The 19,976-nt window shown below is 36.4% G+C and overlaps 1 protein-coding gene across 1 annotated transcript in view; it reads left to right on the top strand.

The window, feature by feature from the left end:
* EYS (eyes shut homolog) overlaps nt 1-19,976 on the top strand; it is a 1,532,152-nt gene that overhangs the window by 1,326,685 nt on the left and 185,491 nt on the right. The window contains exon 32 of the mRNA XM_038554428.1: nt 4,184-4,404. Within this exon, the coding sequence (XP_038410356.1) occupies nt 4,184-4,404 (221 nt within the window). The remainder of the gene's footprint in view (nt 1-4,183; nt 4,405-19,976) is intronic.

The raw sequence follows: 19,976 nt of genomic DNA, 5'->3' as shown, positions 1-19,976 counted from the left end.
GTCTAAGGTTCTACAGGTTCTCTGGAGCTTCCACAAGCCCCCAAATTCTCTTCTTTTCTCAGCAGCCCCAGGGTTCCTAAGGGCATATGGGTCATGTCAGGGTTTCAAGTCAGGCAAAATAGAAACCAGTCCCTCAAAGAGCCCATAGAAAAGCCAGAATGTTGGAAGCATACTCTATTCTTCTCCACCCTACTCCCTTGCTCTGCCCCAGTAAGAGGCCACCAAACCATATCAGCCTCAGTCTGCTGCATCCATGGTCCTTTGGAGCAGCAACACACCATCCAGTCCTCTTTCATTTTCAGTAACAGCCAGAAATCTACAGGATGGCAGTTTCTGTCAGTGTTCCAAGACAAAGGAGACAAACCCATTCTTCAGTCAGCCCCCTGAAAAGCCATTCTTTTGGATGCAGAATTCAGGTCTTTCCATTGTTGGAGAGAAGTCAGTAGTTAGGGAAGTTTTGCCTGCTCTTCCCACTAAGCTCCAGCTCATGTCTACAGTGAGTGAATGCATGCTAGTCCAAACATTTGCCTTTGTTCTCAGTAGCCCCCAAACTGGCACACTTCCCTGTCAGCACTTAGATTCACCAAGACAGGAACTCATCTCTTGGGCTGGACCTGAAAGGTCTGCACATAGTATATACGTTTCAGTCTTCTATTTCCCTCCCCAGAGAGAAACTGGGAGCTGGAAGTCTTCTTCCAATTATGCCTCACTGAGTCTGGGGGAGACCTTTGGCCATTGAGTGCCACAGATTTTCCTGTCATCCTCAGTACAGCTGATTTCACACTCACCTAGGGTACAAGTGCTTCTAAACTATCTACTCATTTCTCACAAAGGGACTTGGTCTGTGTATTGTTCTTGAATTAGTGTCTCCCTAAGGGAAGAAATATCTGGAACCATCTTTCTGATCTGTATACTATATTTTCTAATTTGTGATTTCATCCCCCAGATTACATTAAATTCTATTATGGACAAGAATAATCCCATTTTTTAAAATATTTCCACTTTCCTATATCACTATGCTCACAGGATAGCGACTCAGTTCACTGATTGCTTCACTAAAGTTCAGTTCCTTCTTTGACAAAGTGAGAAGATACCATTTTGAAAACATTCTCTGGCCTAAAGAACCTTAAGAATCAGAGATTTAACTATAAAGTATGGGACCAATGAGGACTTCATTGCTATTTATCAAATTATAAAAAAAAAAATCTTTGTGTAAGCTACTTGATATTAATCTCATAAGAAATTCAAGAACTTCCATGTAAACACTACTCAACACTCAATGCTATATATATATTAAGGATATATAGAAAGCTATATTAGAATTAAAGCCGTATTAATATTCCTCCCATATGTTGAATCTAGTAAAACAGCAAGGTTCTAAGACAGCATAAAGTAGAAGAAGGCTAGAAGATAAATAGGAAATTGTAGGAAAAAAACAGGATTGAGTTTCATTAATCAGGTGATTCTTTAACAAACTTATATTAAACTTCCTATTTGTAAGGCATTACTATAAACTCTGAGAGAATCCCAAGATAACTATGTTATCCCCCTAAAAGGGATAAAAAGATAGAAGAGACTGTATGATCACAGATTATTATATTATTGGAGAGGAGGAGAGGAGGAGAGAGAGAGATCTTCTAACTGCAAAGAGATGAAGAATTGAAATAACTACTGGTTCTGCCTTTCGACCCCCTTTCATTTAATGACTGTAAATTTTTAAAAATTTAAGACAAATCATATGTAAAAAGTTATTTAAATAAATCTTTCTCCCCAAACATTTTACCCAACACCTCTTATTCATCCCTATTCCAAGATGTGATGTTTTCTGCATACAATTCAGACAATGTTAAAAATTAAAATTTGTTAAACAAATGAAAGTCAGTTAATTTCAATTCTAAGTAATTATATTCTTAGGTAAAGAAAAGTGCACTCCAATAGTTAATATTAAGTAAAAAACTACTTTAGAATTACCTTCCTGTTAACAAAAAGTTATTTAACATTAGACAGATTTGAGGCTATAAAACAAAACATTGAATAAAGATATCATTACAGAAATGTACGTAGACTCCCAATGTCCAAATTTAAATTAAAACAGAATTTAAAAAAAAAAGATAAAACAGCTTATCTGTCTCCACCTCTGGTTTTTAGAAGTTTATTTCCTTTTGCCTGTCTTCTTATTTCATTCCCACATATTATAAAAGAGCAAATATATTATTCCCTTAAAGAGAAAACTCTGAGAGGAAAGGGAATGCTCATTTCACTCTTTTGCAGAGTTCTTTTCCCTCAGCACCATTCATATTTTTCATTATCTTGATGATTCCTCCTTGATTATCCATGTCTGTTCTCTGTGGTTTTATCTTGTAAGATCATATCTTGATGTCAGACTCTATTCTCCATAGTCTGATTCACAAGAAGTTATTAGAAAAGACTTATTTTAAAGACCTGTCTCCTTAGGAATGATTATACACACAAAAGGCAGCTCCTGGATAATTAAGAGTCTGGGGATAGAGGAAGTCAACCATTTTAATGGTTATCTATGTGCAGTCAACGGCAGCAGCTTTTTTAGACATTTCAGGATTCCAACGCAGCTCGAGCCTCAGATCGGAAGAAATACAAGAGCCATCTACTTTCATTGTTTGGGTGTTTTTTAATGGTCTAATAAATCATAGATAGCTCCATAGACTTTCCCTCAAATCTGCCCACTGCTGACAGAAGAGGAGGATATTCTTCCATCCTCTATCAGTTTTGTGCTAAAACAGCACACTTGTCAAAGCTGTGAGAGAGTTTGCTGTTCCAGGTGTGTGATCAATAAACATAGATGTCAGAGACCCTTGGTGAGAAGAGGTCATGGCCTTGGATTCGCTGAGTCTGCAGGTTCATGATAGATTCCAGATTGCATTAGCGGTGAGTCACTTATCTTAAATGATAAAAGAATTCTGCTAATAGTTTGTTACAGTAATTAATATAAATGGACTTAGCATATGAAAAAGGATGTGAAAACAATTAAATGTACTCCTGTGTTACATGAAGGCTCTTTTAATACTCCTTGAGACTTCCACCCCACTATGCTCAAAAATAGGCATCCTCTGGGTGACTATATATCTGAACCTTTTATAAAGTACACACAAAAAATTAATGAATGCCTTCAGGAGCAGAACTCGAGTCACCAGAAAAGAATAAAAGCTCAAATAACAGGGTTAGTTTGATCTATTATGGGTCATAGAGATGCTTTGATGTTCCTAGAATTGAACATGCTTCTGTTCTCTAAAAAGCACATTTGCATCAAACCAGAACATATTAATATAAACATTAAATGGCATTACTGAGAATTCCCCATCCTCTCCTCCCCTCAGAGCCTTAACTTAATTATTTGGCACTAGTTTTAGAATTCTTGCAATGACAGTTTTCCATTTTAGTGTACCTGTAATGTCAATTTAAATACTTTTCAGCTATCAGTTTGGAGTGTGTGAATGTGTTTTGGGGATAAGAACATCAGAGACATAAACTGCACAAATGCTACTGCATGCACCTTTCATATGCCTACAGCCCTGATGATCAGGGTCTCATTACCAGTTCATCCAGAATTCATTTGTAATTAATAAATTTCATGTTTGAGAAAGCTACCTTTTATATTCATATAAATGATGAGAATTAAATTTATATATATTACTGTAGTGTGGGAAGAGAGATTAAGTCACAGTTTACTTCATACCAGAGATTTTATTGTCATTCTGGTCAGGGAATAAACTCTATTTCCAAATAAGGCCACATTCTGAGCTACTGAGGGTTGCAATATCCGCCTATAAATTGGGGGAACACAACTCAATCCCTTTAACAATAGTTAACAAGCCTCTATTTTCTTTATCAGTTTTTATTTGGTAATATTCATATTAAAATGCAAACACTTGAGTTCCAAAATATATTTCAGAGAAATCGATTAGCAAATTTTACTGAATGCTTTTTTACTGAGTTTTATTAGATATTGTGAAAAATACATAAGAGCCTTTTTCTAAAGTAACTTATCCTACCATCTAGTAGAGGTGGCAAAAGTAAGTAACAATTATGACCCATTTTACATGGTAAAATACATTAAAGCATGCATTATAGAACAAAACTTTCTAGGTCTTTCTCATATAATCTAATCATAACTTACAAGATTTTTTTGTTGTTATTTTTCCTATAGGTACATTTTGAATCAATGTTCCTTGGCCACATCCCAGCAAATGTTAAGATCTATAAGAATGCAGGTCAGATTTATGGGTTCAAAGGCTGCATTCAAGAGCTTCAAGTAAACAACAAAGAATTCTTCATCATTGATGAAGCACTACGTGGAAAGAACATTGAGAACTGCCATGTCCCATGGTGTGCTCATCATCTATGCCACAACAATGGCACCTGCATCAGGTTAGTTTCAGCCCCTTGATCTCCAACCTATATTCATGATTCCAAGTTCTTAAAACAACAAAAATCAGCAGCATTTTCACCTGGATGGTAGGAAAGAAAGGTCTGGAACCTCTTAGTTTGCATATGCATCATCTAGGTCATGCACACATGTGGTGAATACTTGTTTGTTCAAAGAAATTTATATACTGTGACTCCAATGTCAAGAAATACTTGACCTCGGAAAATAACTAGGTAACTAAACTTGATTTTGACAATTTCGAATGACCTGATTTCAGCAATTGCAGATGGATCCAAGTATAATTTTACCATGGTGTTCTGCTTTGAGGACATATGAATGACAGATTCTTACTTATTGATAATAGTTTTGATGCATTCATTTTTATTGTGGTTTTCTTTTTTTTTTTTTTGCTTCATCTTTAAAAAATAAAAGATCTACTTAGATCTGTAAGATAAAAATGGAGAAGAATACTTATATCTCTTTCTTCTCCTTATTTGCAATCTTTACATCAAGGAAGAAAAAGCCTATATACCTTTTTTACTTGATATAAAGATTCATCATGCTTGTAAGCCTCAGAAGATTTTAATTAAAATTACTTTCTGCTCCACTAAAATGTCTTAACTTAATCAACCCTGGGGGAGTCTTATTTGGACAGTGTAGAACATATTCCCAAATTTCTTTAATGCTCTGAGAAATTTTTATTGCAGGGCTACAAATAATGACAGAGAGAATGCTAAAACATGTGTAGATTATATTAATTCAAGTCAAGGAAAAATTAACCGAATCTCATAGGAAATATCGTAATTAATTCACCTCAGTGTTTCTAAGGGGCAAGCTATCAAGTAGTTAATGACTTCACAAAAGTAAACATCTATGTGCATAGTGTGGGAAAGAGAAAAATTTTATCAAAGAGTACGATAAGAAATGGTGGGCAGAGACGGGCTCCGAAAATAATCACTGGAATAGGAAAAGAAAAATGAGAAAGAGCCAAATAGCAAAGACAAGGAACAAAGGACAGGTATGATAAAATCAAGGTGATATATTTACCAAACAATCACAGACTGACCTAATAAATTTGAAGAAAAAGCATGGTTTAGTGGAAAAAGTGGATATTGGCTCTTGGGGTATCTAAACCCTTTGCTTCTGGTTAACTCTGTACAAGTCTGTGCCTTGGTTTATATATTTGAAAAATAACAACAACAATATGGGCCTATTTGATGTAGGAAAAATATAACAGATAAGGTTTTAAAGGGCTTTAAAATAGTGAATTTTGAGTTTGAGTGAAGATAACTTCCTTGGCCATGGTTATTTTTTTGAAGGAAACAAAACCAAGGTCTTATTTAAGAAGTATTCTGCTATATAATGAACTCAACCAATGGCAATTATTTTTAAAAATATAATAATACAAAAATTATCCAGCAAGATAACCACCTTTAGAACCCTGAAAGAAATGAATTTTTGTGTAATTAAGTGAAACAGAAACACAAAAAAAGGTTGTCCTACTGAGTTTCTAATGTCTGAAATATTTGTGTCATTCAATCTAAATAAATATTGTCAATATTACCAGTGATAGAATTATAGAAGTGACAAGAATTGTGTTTTCTCCCTTTCTATATGTGGTGAGCAGACTCTAACATAGTCCTCATCATCCCATCTCCCAGTATTCATGCCTTTGCATGATACCCTCTCCTTAAGAGTGGATAAGATCTATGATTTGCTTTTAACTAACAGAATAATCAGTACAATACAGTGATGAAATGTCACTTCCGTGATTAGGTTACATAAGATTGTGAGCTGCATATTGCAAGGAGATTCTCGCTAACTTCGATAAAACATGGAGCAATTTGGGGAAGGTCCATATAACACAACACTGAGGGTAGTTTCCAGCCAACAACCAGCAAGGAGCTGAGGATGGCTTCTAGCTGACAGGCAGCAAATATTGAAGCCCTCAGTTCTACAACTGCAAGAAACTAAATTTTACCAACAGCCCGGGGAGCTTGGGAGCAGGTGCTTCCCCAGTTGAACCTTGATTAAGACCCCAACCTAACCAACTTCTTGATTAAAGCTGGTGAAATTCTTTTACAGAAGACCAGTCAAACCTTGCCCAAACTTTTGACTCAGAAAAACAGTAAGATAATAAATGTGTGTTGTTTTAAGCTAATTTTGTGGTAATTCCACTATGCAGCAATAGAAAACAAATATACTCTAATTTTTTGTATGTGTCCCTATCATCAACTTGGAGAAATACCTAAGAGTTTTACTTTACAACAATAACTGTCTGAGATACTGTAAGCCAAATACATGTTAAATAAAATAAACCTCTTATTTTCATAAATTAGAGAATCTCACATTTCTTCCAGTCTTAGATATGTATTTGAAAATAAAAGTAAAGACAATTATTCTAGTAGGATAGATAGAAATAGTCCATAAAACACCATTCTCTTAGATTTATTTCAACAAACATCACATGAGGACCAACTAAGGGGCAAGATGTATGTGAAACAAAGATGCATAGTCAAGACACTATCCTGCACACAGAAGCTTTCACTATAGTATGGAAGCTTTATCAGCACCTTAGGACTTAGGATAAATTTTCCCAGAAAAAAAAATGTATCTGTTTTCTGTCATATACTTTATTCTGGCCTTCTCTATCCATTTCTCAGTCTTTCAACCTCTCAACTCCTCCCCCAGAGAAATATACTCAAATGTCAACTGATTTTGGCAAGCACTCTTTAAGGTCTTCCAGATCTGTATGTGCCTCTTATTGTTAGCAAAATGGAGACTTGCTGGCTGTGACCCAACAAATAAAACACTTCTTCACATTCTATGAACAACATGATTTCTATCTTGATTGCTGGTGCTGAACTGCCAAAACTACTCTGCATTACTGCATCCAGGACATGCTGATCCATGGCAACCACGACTTCCATTCCAGGATATCTTTATGCACACCAACACTATAGTGCACTGGAGTTGGCTAGTTCCAGAATAACAACAGAATAGACTTCTCAGAAAGATCATAAGAACAGCTCCTAGGAGGTCAAAAGTTTAATATAAGAAAAATACAGATAGCTCTAGGGCTACAGGAAGGATGATCAGAATCAGAATGGTATCTTCACTCTTCCCTGTCCCATCAAAAACACTCATATCCAACCATAATAGAGCACTCCAGCGGTCTATCCAGCAACTCATAAGGAGAGTTAGAATATGTACTGAAGGAGGACTCCAAATGAGGCCATGAGCAGCTTCAATCCATAGAGAACATAGACCAAGGAAATAAGTCACAAAGTACCAGCACCATGACCAGCACCCTGCCCCCAGCAAAAACATGCCCATACTTGGAATACATGGAACAGTGTAAAGTTTTTCAACTGAGGAAATGAGAAACTCTGCTATTGAGCCCTATCTTGACTTGAACAAAATGCATCTGAACTAGCTTATTGCCTTTGGCAACTCACTTCCCATCTGTGCTGTTGGCCAAAGCCAAAGGTTATTTACTTGTCCACACTACCACATCATAAAATGGATCTTTCCAAGATCTTCCAAACTGTCCTCCAACCCTTCTCACCCTTTGGGTCTGTCTATGCTGTCTGACTTAATCTCACTCCTGAGGTTGCTTATCCAGGCAGACTTCTAAACTCCCTCTTCTTTTCTCCTGGTTTTCTGTTTGTTTTTCTTTTCTAATGCAAACATGTATTATGGAGGAGAATGTAAAATCAGCATGAATTTGGGGGTGCCTGGTTGGCTCAGTCAGTTAAACATCTGCCTTCAGCTCAGGTTGTGATCCTGGGGTCCTGGGATCAAACCCCACTTTGGGCTCCCTGCTCAGTGGGGAGTCTGTTTCTCCCTCTCTACTGTCCCTCCCTCCCACCCCACTCATGCTCTCTCACTCTCTCTACCCTCTCTCAGAAAAATAAATAAAATCTTTTTTTAAAAAATCAACATGAATTTGAAAACATGAAATTTCAAAAAATTAAATACCTGTTGAGGGCTGGAATGGATAAGAAACTTTGACTCCCAATGAGTATGGGCTCACTTTGGATTATTCTAACGGGGAAAAGCTGAATAATTAGTATAGTTCCTGGTGGTTCACCTTCTGAAACTGAGGGTCCTCATGAGTCTGGGTTTGCTTTCCATGGTTTCCTGGCACCAGTAACTATTCTTAGAAATGAAATGTAAATTATTCTTATTGGTAGGCAATATCGGTGTTTTAGCAAATCAGTAAACAGATGTTAAACTTGTAATGATTTATAATTATGGCCCTATAAATAATTGGAATTTAAAATAGTCAGCCTGGTAAGAAGGACCATCCATGATCTCCTATCTTGCTGAGTCACTGGGAGAGATGGGAAAACCAGGGAAATCTCAGATTTCAGAATCCTCAGAAATCATCGAACCTTGTACCTCACACTTTGTCCTTGCTTCACTCCTTTCTTGTGTGTCTTTGTTTTTTCATGTTTGTCACATTGTAGTCAGTTAAAAATCCAGTTTGAGTCCCCTCAGCAGCTCCTTTTAGCAAACTGAAGAAGTGACTTCAAATCCTAGCTTGGTCACTTATTTAATATGTGAACTTGGGCAAGTTAGCTAATCTTTTAAAACCTTCTTTACCTTAGCTAAAAAAATAAGGATCATTTCTGTATCAAGTAGGGTTCCTTCTGTTGCAAATGCTAGGAAACTCATCCCAAACAGAATTTCTTGGCTCACATTAAGTGGGAGGGCTGTGGATTCCCACTTAGGCATCTTTTGATTCATGACTTAGATGCCATTCTAGGACCCAATTTCTTCCACTCCTTTTTGATTCTTCCACTTTGATTCTGTTCTCAGACTTCAAGTGGTAGCAAAATGGCTGTTGGTGTTCAATCCCCTAGACCTCTCAGATTTTCTCTTCTCCTGCTTTCCCAGAAAAGCACATTGGATTCAAGACAGCTTTCAAAATAGCAGAGCAATTTAAATAAGATATCTTAATATTTAGCATTTCTGGATCCAAAAGGAATGGACAAAGTGACCTGATGGAATTCTTTTCTTGGTCTACAAGTTTATTTTATTTTCAAAGTAATAGGCCATCTATGTTTAGAATAAAAGAGTCATTATTATGAAGACAAGAAGAAAACTTCTTTTACCTCTCAGCATTTCCTGAGATATAATATATCCTCAAGATATAAAGGCACTAATTTTTTAATACTATAGCATGTGTACATGTTGGTTTTACTTGAAAATGCAAGTAATTTCTCATCAGTTTAATTGCTCTAGTCCACTTTAAAAGTTAGGAGATACGATGTTTCAGTACACACACACACACACACACACACACACACACACTTGCATACTGTAATCCACATGTCCTAGGAATGCGTACCTACTTTTTCCAACATGTAACGAATAATAGTGGTTTAATAGGAGAAAAACTCTTAAGAAGTATACTCTAAATAAAAGTAGGGTGGTAAGTGAACAAACATTCAGTACCATGGAGCTACACTTTAGGGTTCATGAAATAAACCTTATTTTTGGCTATTTATAAACAAAATCATCACTAATTTTAGGTGCATGGTTGATACAATTCACTGTTACTAAGTGCTATCCCTACATTGTCTATGAAGGTAATCTGCTTACAAAAAGACAAATTTTGAAAAGATTGAGAGGAGTAACACTTCATCAGCTTTACTGAGCAAATGTCATTCTGCTCTCAGTACCATCACATGTTTCTGGACAGCATCCAACCTTTTTCCATTTTGTTGTAAATCTGTGCTAGAATTTTCAAACCCCTGTGGTTGCTCATTTCAGAGAAATCCAAATTGCATGTAGTGAAATTCAGTTTAGAAAAGTGATACAGAAGGGTTATTCTGAGTATCCAAATCTCTATGGACTTTGAACAAGCTGTTTCCAAAAGGGCATACACAGGAAGGTTAGCAAATTAAACAGATAATATTTAAATTACTTTCTCTTTTCTATGCCAGATATTTTAAAATAGGTTAAATAATATTTTAAAAGGAGTTCAGGTTTGGGACTATAACCTATACAACAATTGCACTAAACATTTATGTCACTGATATTATAGTAAATAATTATTGAGACATGAGTTTTATACTTAGTCTTAATTTTACCAGATGCTAAGCCTGTATTGAATGTATTTTATCATGCACTGAAAGTCAATAATTCCCATATGTGAATAAATGTGCTTTCTGGGCCTCTAATTTTTCTCATAGCTTTTACTCATCACTGATCAATACCTCCCTCCATGTGCAAGGGCAGGTGTCAGCAAACTTTTTTGTAAAGATCCAAATAGCAAATATTTCAGACTTTGCACCACAGCTATTTGACTCTGCTATTATAACACTAAAGTAGCCACTGACAATATATGAATGAATGTACATGGCTGTGTTCCAGTAAAACTTTACAAAATAGATGTCTGGCAGGATTTGACCCAAGGGCCATAGTTTGCGGACTACTGCACTAAGGGAACAGATGGATAAAATAGTTTTATTCAATTCATTGACCAAGAAAATCCAGAAAATACAATTCTATTTGCAATGTTAAGCAATGTTTAGGTTAGATGATAGATAGATAGATAGATAGATAGATAGATAGATAGATAGAGATATTATAAGGTATTGACTCATGCATTCATAGAGGCTAGGAAAACTAGTGATGTACCCAAGAAAACTAATAATGTACATGCCAGTCTGAGTCTGAAAGCTTGAAAACCGGGAGTGTTGATGGCAGAAGATGATTGATGTCACAGCTCAACAGTCAGATAAAAAGCAAATTTGACTTTCCTCCACTTTTTGTTCTATTTAGATCCCCAAGGGATTGGATGATGCCCACCCAATTTGGGAAGAGTCATAAGCTTTACTCAATCTACTAGTTTAAATACTAATTTCTTATAGAAACACCTCACAGATACACCCAGAAATAATGTTTAGTCAGCATCCTGTGACCCAGTCAGGTTGACACATAAAATTAACTATGACCGGGGATCCCTGGGTGGCTTCGGTGGTTTAGTGCCTGCCTTTGGCCCAGGGCACGATCCTGGGGTCCGGGATCGAGTCCCGCGTTGGACTCCTGGCATGGAGCCTGCTTCTCCCTCCTCCTGTGTCTCTCTCTCTCTCTCTCTCTCTCTCTCTATGTCTATCATAAATAGTAAATAAATAAATATTTTAAAAAATTAACTATGACAAATAATCTCAAAAAGAAAATGTCTTTCTTACCATTAGGGAATGTTCATTGTTCTCATTGTCCCACGTGAGTAGAAGTAAAAGTTACTTTCTTTCATTCTTTTCATTCAGTCAGTTTCTCCCTTTTCTTTCAACCCATGTTTTCTCATTTTATAGACATCTTTTTGACATTGTCTGCTAAAAAGAAGTCTTTCTGATTTCTGAGGTAGTTTTCAAATCAGTTAGCACTTCAAAATGAGGTAGGAGCTGTAAATTGAATTTGAAATCGCAATAGTAACAACCATTAGAGTACAAAAGATTTGTCTTAGCTTCTCCATTTGTTCTGTAATGAGTGGCAACACCCCCACAAAATGTTTGCCTGTCTTGTCATTTCCTAGTGGCATGTAGCTAGGCATCACCTGCTGAGATCTTTTAGTTATTACTCTATATCCAGGCCAGATTACCCCTAATCTAGCTCAGCAGTCTACCTCCCTCTTCTGAATACCAAGGGGAAAAAGAGTCTTTTTCAGATCAATTTCTCACCACACACTTAGACTAATAACATCTTCAAATAGTTAATCTTTCTTCTTAGTTGCTACACTTTCAGTCTGCAGCCAACATCCTTGAAATTATACTCAGGTTTTGTGTCTCATGTACTAGAGGACTAATTTCTATTTGGTTAGATTTTTCTCAGATGTAAAAGTTTGCCACTGAGCATCTAAGCATCTCAGTTGTAGGTAGCTTCAATTGCTAGAAGTAAGGGGGGGAAGAAAATATCCAACCAGGTTTCAATGGCTGGAAAAAAATGGTTCTCCCCATTTTTCTCCTTGTTAATTGAGCATTTAAGACATTTACCTGTGTATTCTTTCATTAAAAGCAGTGTCTACTTTATGGGGTACAAATATAAAAAGTTTTAATTTTCTTTTGTCATTGATGTCAAACATGCTTTGTAGGATCTCTTTTTACTTTCCTTTAACCAAATATCATGCAGGCTCCAGAACCTTCTATTCTTGTTGACATATTAAAAGCATGGTTCAGCCTAGTTCAGTTTAAAACTTCCATTTTATACCTAGTTTAGATGTTCCAATCCCCTTCCCAGTTGGGTAGTCCTCCAGTTCAAGAACTTGAATGGAGAAAGAATGTGATATGTTCTTCCTGATGCCTTTCTATATCTCTTCTGTTTCTAGTTTCTCCAGATTTGGGGCTATCCTGGGGCAGAGGGATTTGATTGAAAAAGATTCAAAAATTTTCTTCTTAACTGGTGCCATTTTGGTTCTGTTCTTCCTGCAACAGAAGCTCAGTGTGGGATCTTTTGTTTTTGTTTTTGTTTTTAATTTTTATTTATTTATGGTAGTCACAGAGAGAGAGAGAGAGAGAGAGAGAGGCAGAGACACAAGCAGAGGGAGAAGCAGGCTCCATGCACCGGGAGCTCGACGTGGGATTCGATCCCGGGTCTCCAGGATCACGCCCTGGGCCAAAGGCAGGCGCTAAACCGCTGCACCACCCAGGGATCCCCTCAGTGTTGGATCTTTTGATACATGCATGTTTCAGTTGTCACCAAGCTCTGCACACAGGACTGCTCCATGGCCCAGTTGCTGAGGAAAAGTTCTCTGGTTTGCTTCTCCCAGCCTTCATAACTCCTTACCTGCTGGTGTATCCTTACCCAGCAACAGCTGGTTTACTCTGGGGCTAATGAAGCTTAGGAGACCGCCACCCTTACACATATCCTTCTGAGACCTGGGAGTTATCAGGGATTGCAGTAGGTTGTTATAGTTCTCCCTCAGATGACAAACTAGGTTGTCAATCAAGAGTCATTTCCAAGTAAGCAATTCCTATGAAGAGCCTAAAGAGATTTCAGAGAAAGAGGCCTGAATCTCCAAGCTTCCTTGTAATTCACTGAAGTTTCTTTTCTCATTATAAATAAATATGCATGTTTATGCACAATTCTGTGCCTGTACTTTTAAATCCTTTTTTTGTTATAAAGGATCAAAAATTACATAAGCTTTGGGCCTCACGAAATCTAGACTCACCTGGGCCCAAAAGTCAATCTTCTTTGGCAGGGTCCTAGAAAGATAACTCAAGCCCAGGTGTAAAGGTCAGTTTTTAAGTACACAATGAGTACATGCCAAAGATATATTCATTTCATTATGAAGGAATGGGCATAACGGTTACGGCTGATTCAAAGAGAATTCGAGAGCCTGAAAACATACAGTCACTGAATCAATGACAAAATAAGATTGCTAGATTTGAGACCAAACTGGTTAGTATCCTACCAGAGAATAAAATGTAATTTTTGTGGTTTCCTTTTCTACCATTTTATGCTCATTTGATTCTCCAGCAGACAAAGATCTATAAGTTAGCATGTAATTTCAGAGGCTCAGCCTAATCAATGGCAAATAGTGAGCCAAAGAAGAGTGCACTCTTCCAGAGGATTACATAATCTTTAAGCAGGCCTGTTAGACAGTACTCTAGTAGGATATTAAAAGATCTTGTTCTTGTCCCCTTGTCTTCTTGCTTTGAACTTTGTCTGAATACCAGCCACCTTCTGCATTACCAAAAGAGGGAAGTCACAGCTGCTCAATGGTATCCCTCTGCTTTCCTTAATGTTTAACAAGCTGGAGGTAATCATAAGCAAAAAAAAAAAATTACTTACAAAAATAGACCCATTAAAGTCTTCCATGATATGAAAAGCAAATATACCAGTTATTATTAAAAGAAAGAAAAAAACACAGGCATATTTTAGCTCCATATTACTTAGGTGAAATGTAATGCATCACAACAAAATATTATAACTTTTTTTCTCTTTTTCTTCTACAATATCCATGTTTAGAAATTACTTTAGTCCAAGTCTGTTTGACTAAAATGGGATTTGTGTATCATTAAGACCATCCATCCATTCCTTCTTTCATACCACAAGCATTTGCAGATAACCTCTTTTATGTTAAGCAGTGTGATACATGGGATTTACAAAGAATAATAAGGCATGGAATCATTTTCTACATACTCTTTTGCTTATGGTAATCACAGATTTGTAAAACATTAAGGGTTGCAGAATAAAATGTGTTTTTTCATTTATGCATACAAAGTGCAGTCTTAGGTTAAAACAGCCTAGATTTCACAGCCTGTTGTTTATCTTTTTGATCTCATTTCTTTCCCCCATTCTACAAGTGTCATGTATTGTGAAAATGGATTGATGTGGGGTCATTTATTCTTGCTTGGAGAGTGTGACTGAAGCTGCAGGGTTTTTAGTTGCTTATAAAAGTGGATCACATATTTGGAAAGCATAACTCTTACCAATGTAAGTGTCACAGGGTTCTTGGTAAAGTACAAATGCAGTTTAAATTGATTTTCTAACCACTTTTATTACTGCCATCCTTGAGTGCAGCAACAAGGGTTGAGCATTTGTTTTTACAGGGCAGAAAGCATTTAGGTCCTCTGCAAATCAGTTTCATTAAAGCCGTGATTGCAAATACAATTATATTTAAAGGAAAACAAGTAAGATTAAACATGGAAGAAATTGTGTCATTTACACCAAATTTGAAAAATCTCAAAGAGTTAAATGCTTCAAGATTTGACTAATAGAAAAGACCACTATCAAATTCCACACATATTTTTTACATCATATTTATGCAGCAAGGTCAAACAAGTAGGGGGAAAAATCTCATCTTCAATTTTCTCTACCCTTAGGTAATAATACATGGAGAACTCATTTACCCTGATTGATCTTCCTGGGCATAAGAGACCTCTCTGGCTTAAATCCCATCTGAAAACTATCTTTCCTTTCCTTTTCTTATAGAATACTAAGAGTTTTTTTTTTTTCTCTACTTCAAAGAACAAGCAAGCAAAATATGAGCTGCTAATATGTTTTTCTTAACTGTTTTGCTCCCCTTCAGAAACTATTTATTAATGGTTTTTAGGAAGGAATTATGTACTAAAACCAATTTTTTTGTAACTAGAAATATTCATTCTTTTTTAATGAATGATTTTGTTTTAAATCTACATGGCTTACCATTTACAGATTTCATTTTATACACACACACACAAACACACAAAGGATTTGGTAAATTGTGTTAATCATTATGATTTTTACATGTAATTAGATATGAAGCTGTTAAAATTATGTGAAAAGCTTGACAAACAAAATGAAAAAAAGCAAAGTTAAAACTGAAATAAAATGTGAGATATCTAGAATCCCTTGGCTTAGGTTTGCAAAACGCTTAAAACAAGAAGTTTAAATAATTAATGTAGGAAGGAAACAAACCAATCTTTTTGGTTCAGCAGTAGACAAAACTCCCAAGCCTTACATTTTGTTCCTGGCCCATTTGCTGGCATATTACGTACCTTAGGAAAATTGCTTAACCTTTTATACTAGAAAAATGAAGTAAGAATTGTTCCCTCCACTCTGCTAAACATCAAGTGATTTGGAGCCATAAGTTAAAACTTACTAAAGATGTAAGAGTATAAAGACTACATGGAAAAACACTGGAAAATAAATTTAGTTATTGTTTACTGACTTCAATATGCAACAGTGACTTGAAGCAAGTACTGTCTAAATAAACACTGCTGATTGCCATCGACCTAACAGTTACCAAGTGCTGTCTTTGTTTTGGAAAATGGTAATGGTAGTGGTATTGCTCTGATGTAATTCTATCTCAAAATGATGTTAATACTTAAAATATCCTTGGAACAGAAATTTAGATTTTGGCTTCACAAATGGGAAAATGGGGTATAAGTGGGTTAAGAGATTTGTTCAGGTCAACACTGATAATAGAGACAGGATAAATCATAGTCTTCTAGACTTTTAAGTAAGTGCTTTCTGTCCTAAGCTTTGCAATATAAATTCATCTCTTTGCTCCATCACACACAAAAAAAGTTAGTTGTCCAAAGTTAGTGATTTGGTAGCTATTTTCAGCAGTTCTCTGACTGGTGAATTATACTTAAGGACTAGGTTATATTTAAAAATTATAGTTTTGAAAAAAAAAAATTATAGTTTTGGGGCTCCTGAGTAGCTCATCCAAATCTTGGCTCTGGTTATGACCTCAAGGTTGTGGGATCAAGCCCCAAACTGGGCTCCACATGGAGTGTGTAATCTGTTGGATATTCTTTCCCCTTCCCTCTTCTTCCCCCTCTGCTCCTCCCTGCCCCACCTCCACCCCTGGCTCTCACACTCTTTCTCTTTCTTTCTCTAAAAGAAATGAATAAAATATTCTAAAAAATAAAAATTATAGTTTCATTGCTTTGGACCAGTCTAACAGGCAAGAGATCTGTGCCTTCTTCCCCTTATTCTTAAATATGCCACTAACCATTTCTAGACTTCACTTTCATCATTTTGATAAAGAAGGGATTAAACTAAACTGAACTTTCAAAACTATTTTTCAAGATATACCTATAAGCATTTCTCAGGAAAAAAAATGAAAAGGGGCAAAATTTTCTAAGATAAATTCATAAAATGTCACATGTCCACTCCCTCTTAGAGTTTCACAATGTATTTAAACATGCTGAAGAAGTCCTGTAGAAAATAACCCACTTAACTCCACTTAATAGAAGTTTCTAAACTTATTTCACCCAAATAACATTTTCCAGGAATACCTATTAACATCACACTGAACATTCTCTTTCTCAGAAGCAGTATGAGGAAATGCTGTATCAGATGATACAAACAAGGTCCAGTGAGTGCAATTTTTTTCCACTTTTTAGGGATTTCCAAAGTATAAGATTGTGCAACAACTGGGAACATATGCTGAGTTTAGTGTGTTTAATAATAAGAATCCTTTCTTCAACACTTGATAAGATGCCATAGGCTTCAAGATATGCACGGCTCTCTTTAGTCCTAGATTAATAGGGCTTATGACAAATACAGTTTAAGTTCTATAGAACTGACAGAAAATTATGCCTAAATATTGGAGTTGTGTTGAGGTATCTGGGCAGAAAAACCATGTGGTAAAATCATACCTGAATATTTACATAATTTCCTTCTCCTTTGCCCCCTCACAAATGCTCTAGGGATTTTTTATTTCCTTCTTCATTCTACCCACCTAACACAGAAACAGAAATTAAAGCCTCGAAACTGTTCTAGTCCTAAATGTGAGTAACAACTTTTTATATTCATCACCAGAGAGTGACAGTTTCTGCTCCCAAGGACTGAGGACTGGGTTAGGGAAATGATGGTGGAGAGGAGGAGTCAAATGAATAGGGATTAGTTGAAGTGGAAAAAAGAAGGACTTTTGTCTCAGAACCAGGACAGAGTGAAGGAGATTCAGTGCCTAGCTGGCCTTGAATGTGGACCACCCACTGTCACATTCGGGAGTCCTTGACACTTGAAATTTCCCTTGAACAGAGGATGAACCTCCATACACCTTATTCAAGGAAGTAGACATGAATGGACACTTCATGTCTCCAATGGTCTCCAAATGAGATGGAACTGCTTAGGCGATGGGGGACTTCCCCATATATCAGGACAATGGTTGACACTTAGGTTCAAATCTCATATCTGCTCTTATGTGTGATGTGGGCACATATCCTTCCAGAGTTTTTTTGTTTCTCATTTGACTAAAGATAGCCCAGACCTTTCTAATTCTAAATATCTAAGCAGCCCTTCCAGTGCTGTTATTTGTAGTCTAGAAGTATATGGTCTAATTTAAGTATTAAGGGAAATCTAAATGCATGCTGATTTAAGTATATTAAGAAATACCTTCTTATTTTTTATCCTACTATTGTGTATATTAAGTATCTGTTTCTGTGCTTATGGAGGGCAACTGAGAAAAATCCTTCAATATCATGGTCAGATGAAGTAAAATCTAGAGAATGCTAGTCTGAGACAAATAACATTGATAGATAAATTATCCTTAACCTGAAACAGGCAGAAGACATTACTGGATGTACTACTTGGAGTGCAGTTCTCCATTGTTGGGCTTTACTTTGTATTGTCTGGTCTATTTTACAGCTTTATAGAGGCAGAGGTTAAACATATAGACTTTTGTCAGATAGAGATGAGAATAATTTCTTTCTAATGGAAAAATACCCTAAATGTTGTAGTTTATTGCCCTGTTGGCCATTGACTAGTTTTATATCTAACTGAGCAATCTTACTATTGCTTCTCAAATACTCTTTAAATTAGTTTTGACATCTTACTGAATCTCTCATAAAACCTTGACATGCATTCATATTATATTTGCATGCATAATTTCACTGGTATAAATTATACTTTATTAAAATTGCTTGTCCATTTTCCTATCCTTCATTATTTTTACATAAAAGAAAGTAGATTAAAGTGAAGACCAAGAAAGTCTTCATCACAATGGAGAATTAAATAGGCAATGTCAACCCTCTTACCTCAGGATTGAGGCAAGACATATCGCTTCTTCTTGACCAGCTGTATTCTCTATCATCCCATAACTCATCTGTCCTGGGGACCACAGCCAGCTCCACAGGTGTGAGGTATTGCAGTGACACAGGGAATCATGCTCATAAAAGGGCTTCACTGAAGGCTTAGTGCTCTGGTACTGCTGTATCTGAATTCTTACTAGGTTGTCTTTGATTTTGGCTATTGTTAGTGGAGTGAGATGAGACCATGGAGCTTGTGCCAGGGACTTGGAGTCCTGCAGTCCCACCATCTTCTCATGTCTCCAGAAAAAGTTCTCAATCACCTGCTTCCCCACCTCCACCCAGTGACCGCTGCCACCTCCATCATTGACAAGGGTCTAGACATGGGCAAAGAAGAGTCAGGGTCTGGTACATGACACACCCATGTGCTAAACACAGGGCGGAGCCCAGGAGGCCTGCATAGGTTTGCATTCACCCTGTGAGTATCCTCATGCCTCAGGAAGTGCAGCATTAATTGACAAGTAAAGAACACAAAAACAGCTTGAAAAGAGACTGCTAAAGAAAGTAAAAGGCTTTTTTTCTGCTTTTTGAAGTAGAGACTCTGCCTCTTCATCTTAACCTGGGCCCCTGGCACTGCTTGGTCCAAACTTCATATACTTGGAGTGACCACTGCAAATATACTGAACAAAAAAAAGGTGTAAAAGACAAGATTTCCATTTATCGTTGATCCTCACATCTTTATTTTATTGTAATGATATATACTCAGAGAACAAAATAAACCCCAATAACTCTGCATAAGATTACTTAAGGATCCCATAACAGTTACAGGGAATATGCAGAATATTAGTCACTCTCTATTACTTCATACAGAAACCCACAAGGATATTTTTTTGCCCAGAACTTACACACTAGAAATGAAATAAAGCAAAAAATCCTCATGCTCACCTTTAAAGCCCAAATTCATAAAAGCCAGGTCAGAAATACCTTAAATTTGTTTTTCTAAGGGTTTCATGGATTTTATATTATGAAATTGTTCTCAAACAAGGAAACATTCATCTTCAGGTCAGCTCAACAAGCATATATAGAGAGTACCTACTATA

This window comes from Canis lupus, chromosome 12, assembly GCF_011100685.1.
Source record: "Canis lupus familiaris isolate Mischka breed German Shepherd chromosome 12, alternate assembly UU_Cfam_GSD_1.0, whole genome shotgun sequence".
Classification (NCBI taxonomy): domain Eukaryota; kingdom Metazoa; phylum Chordata; class Mammalia; order Carnivora; family Canidae; genus Canis; species Canis lupus.
The sequence above is the reverse complement of the archived record's forward strand: the minus strand, read 5'-3'. Positions and strand labels throughout refer to the sequence as shown.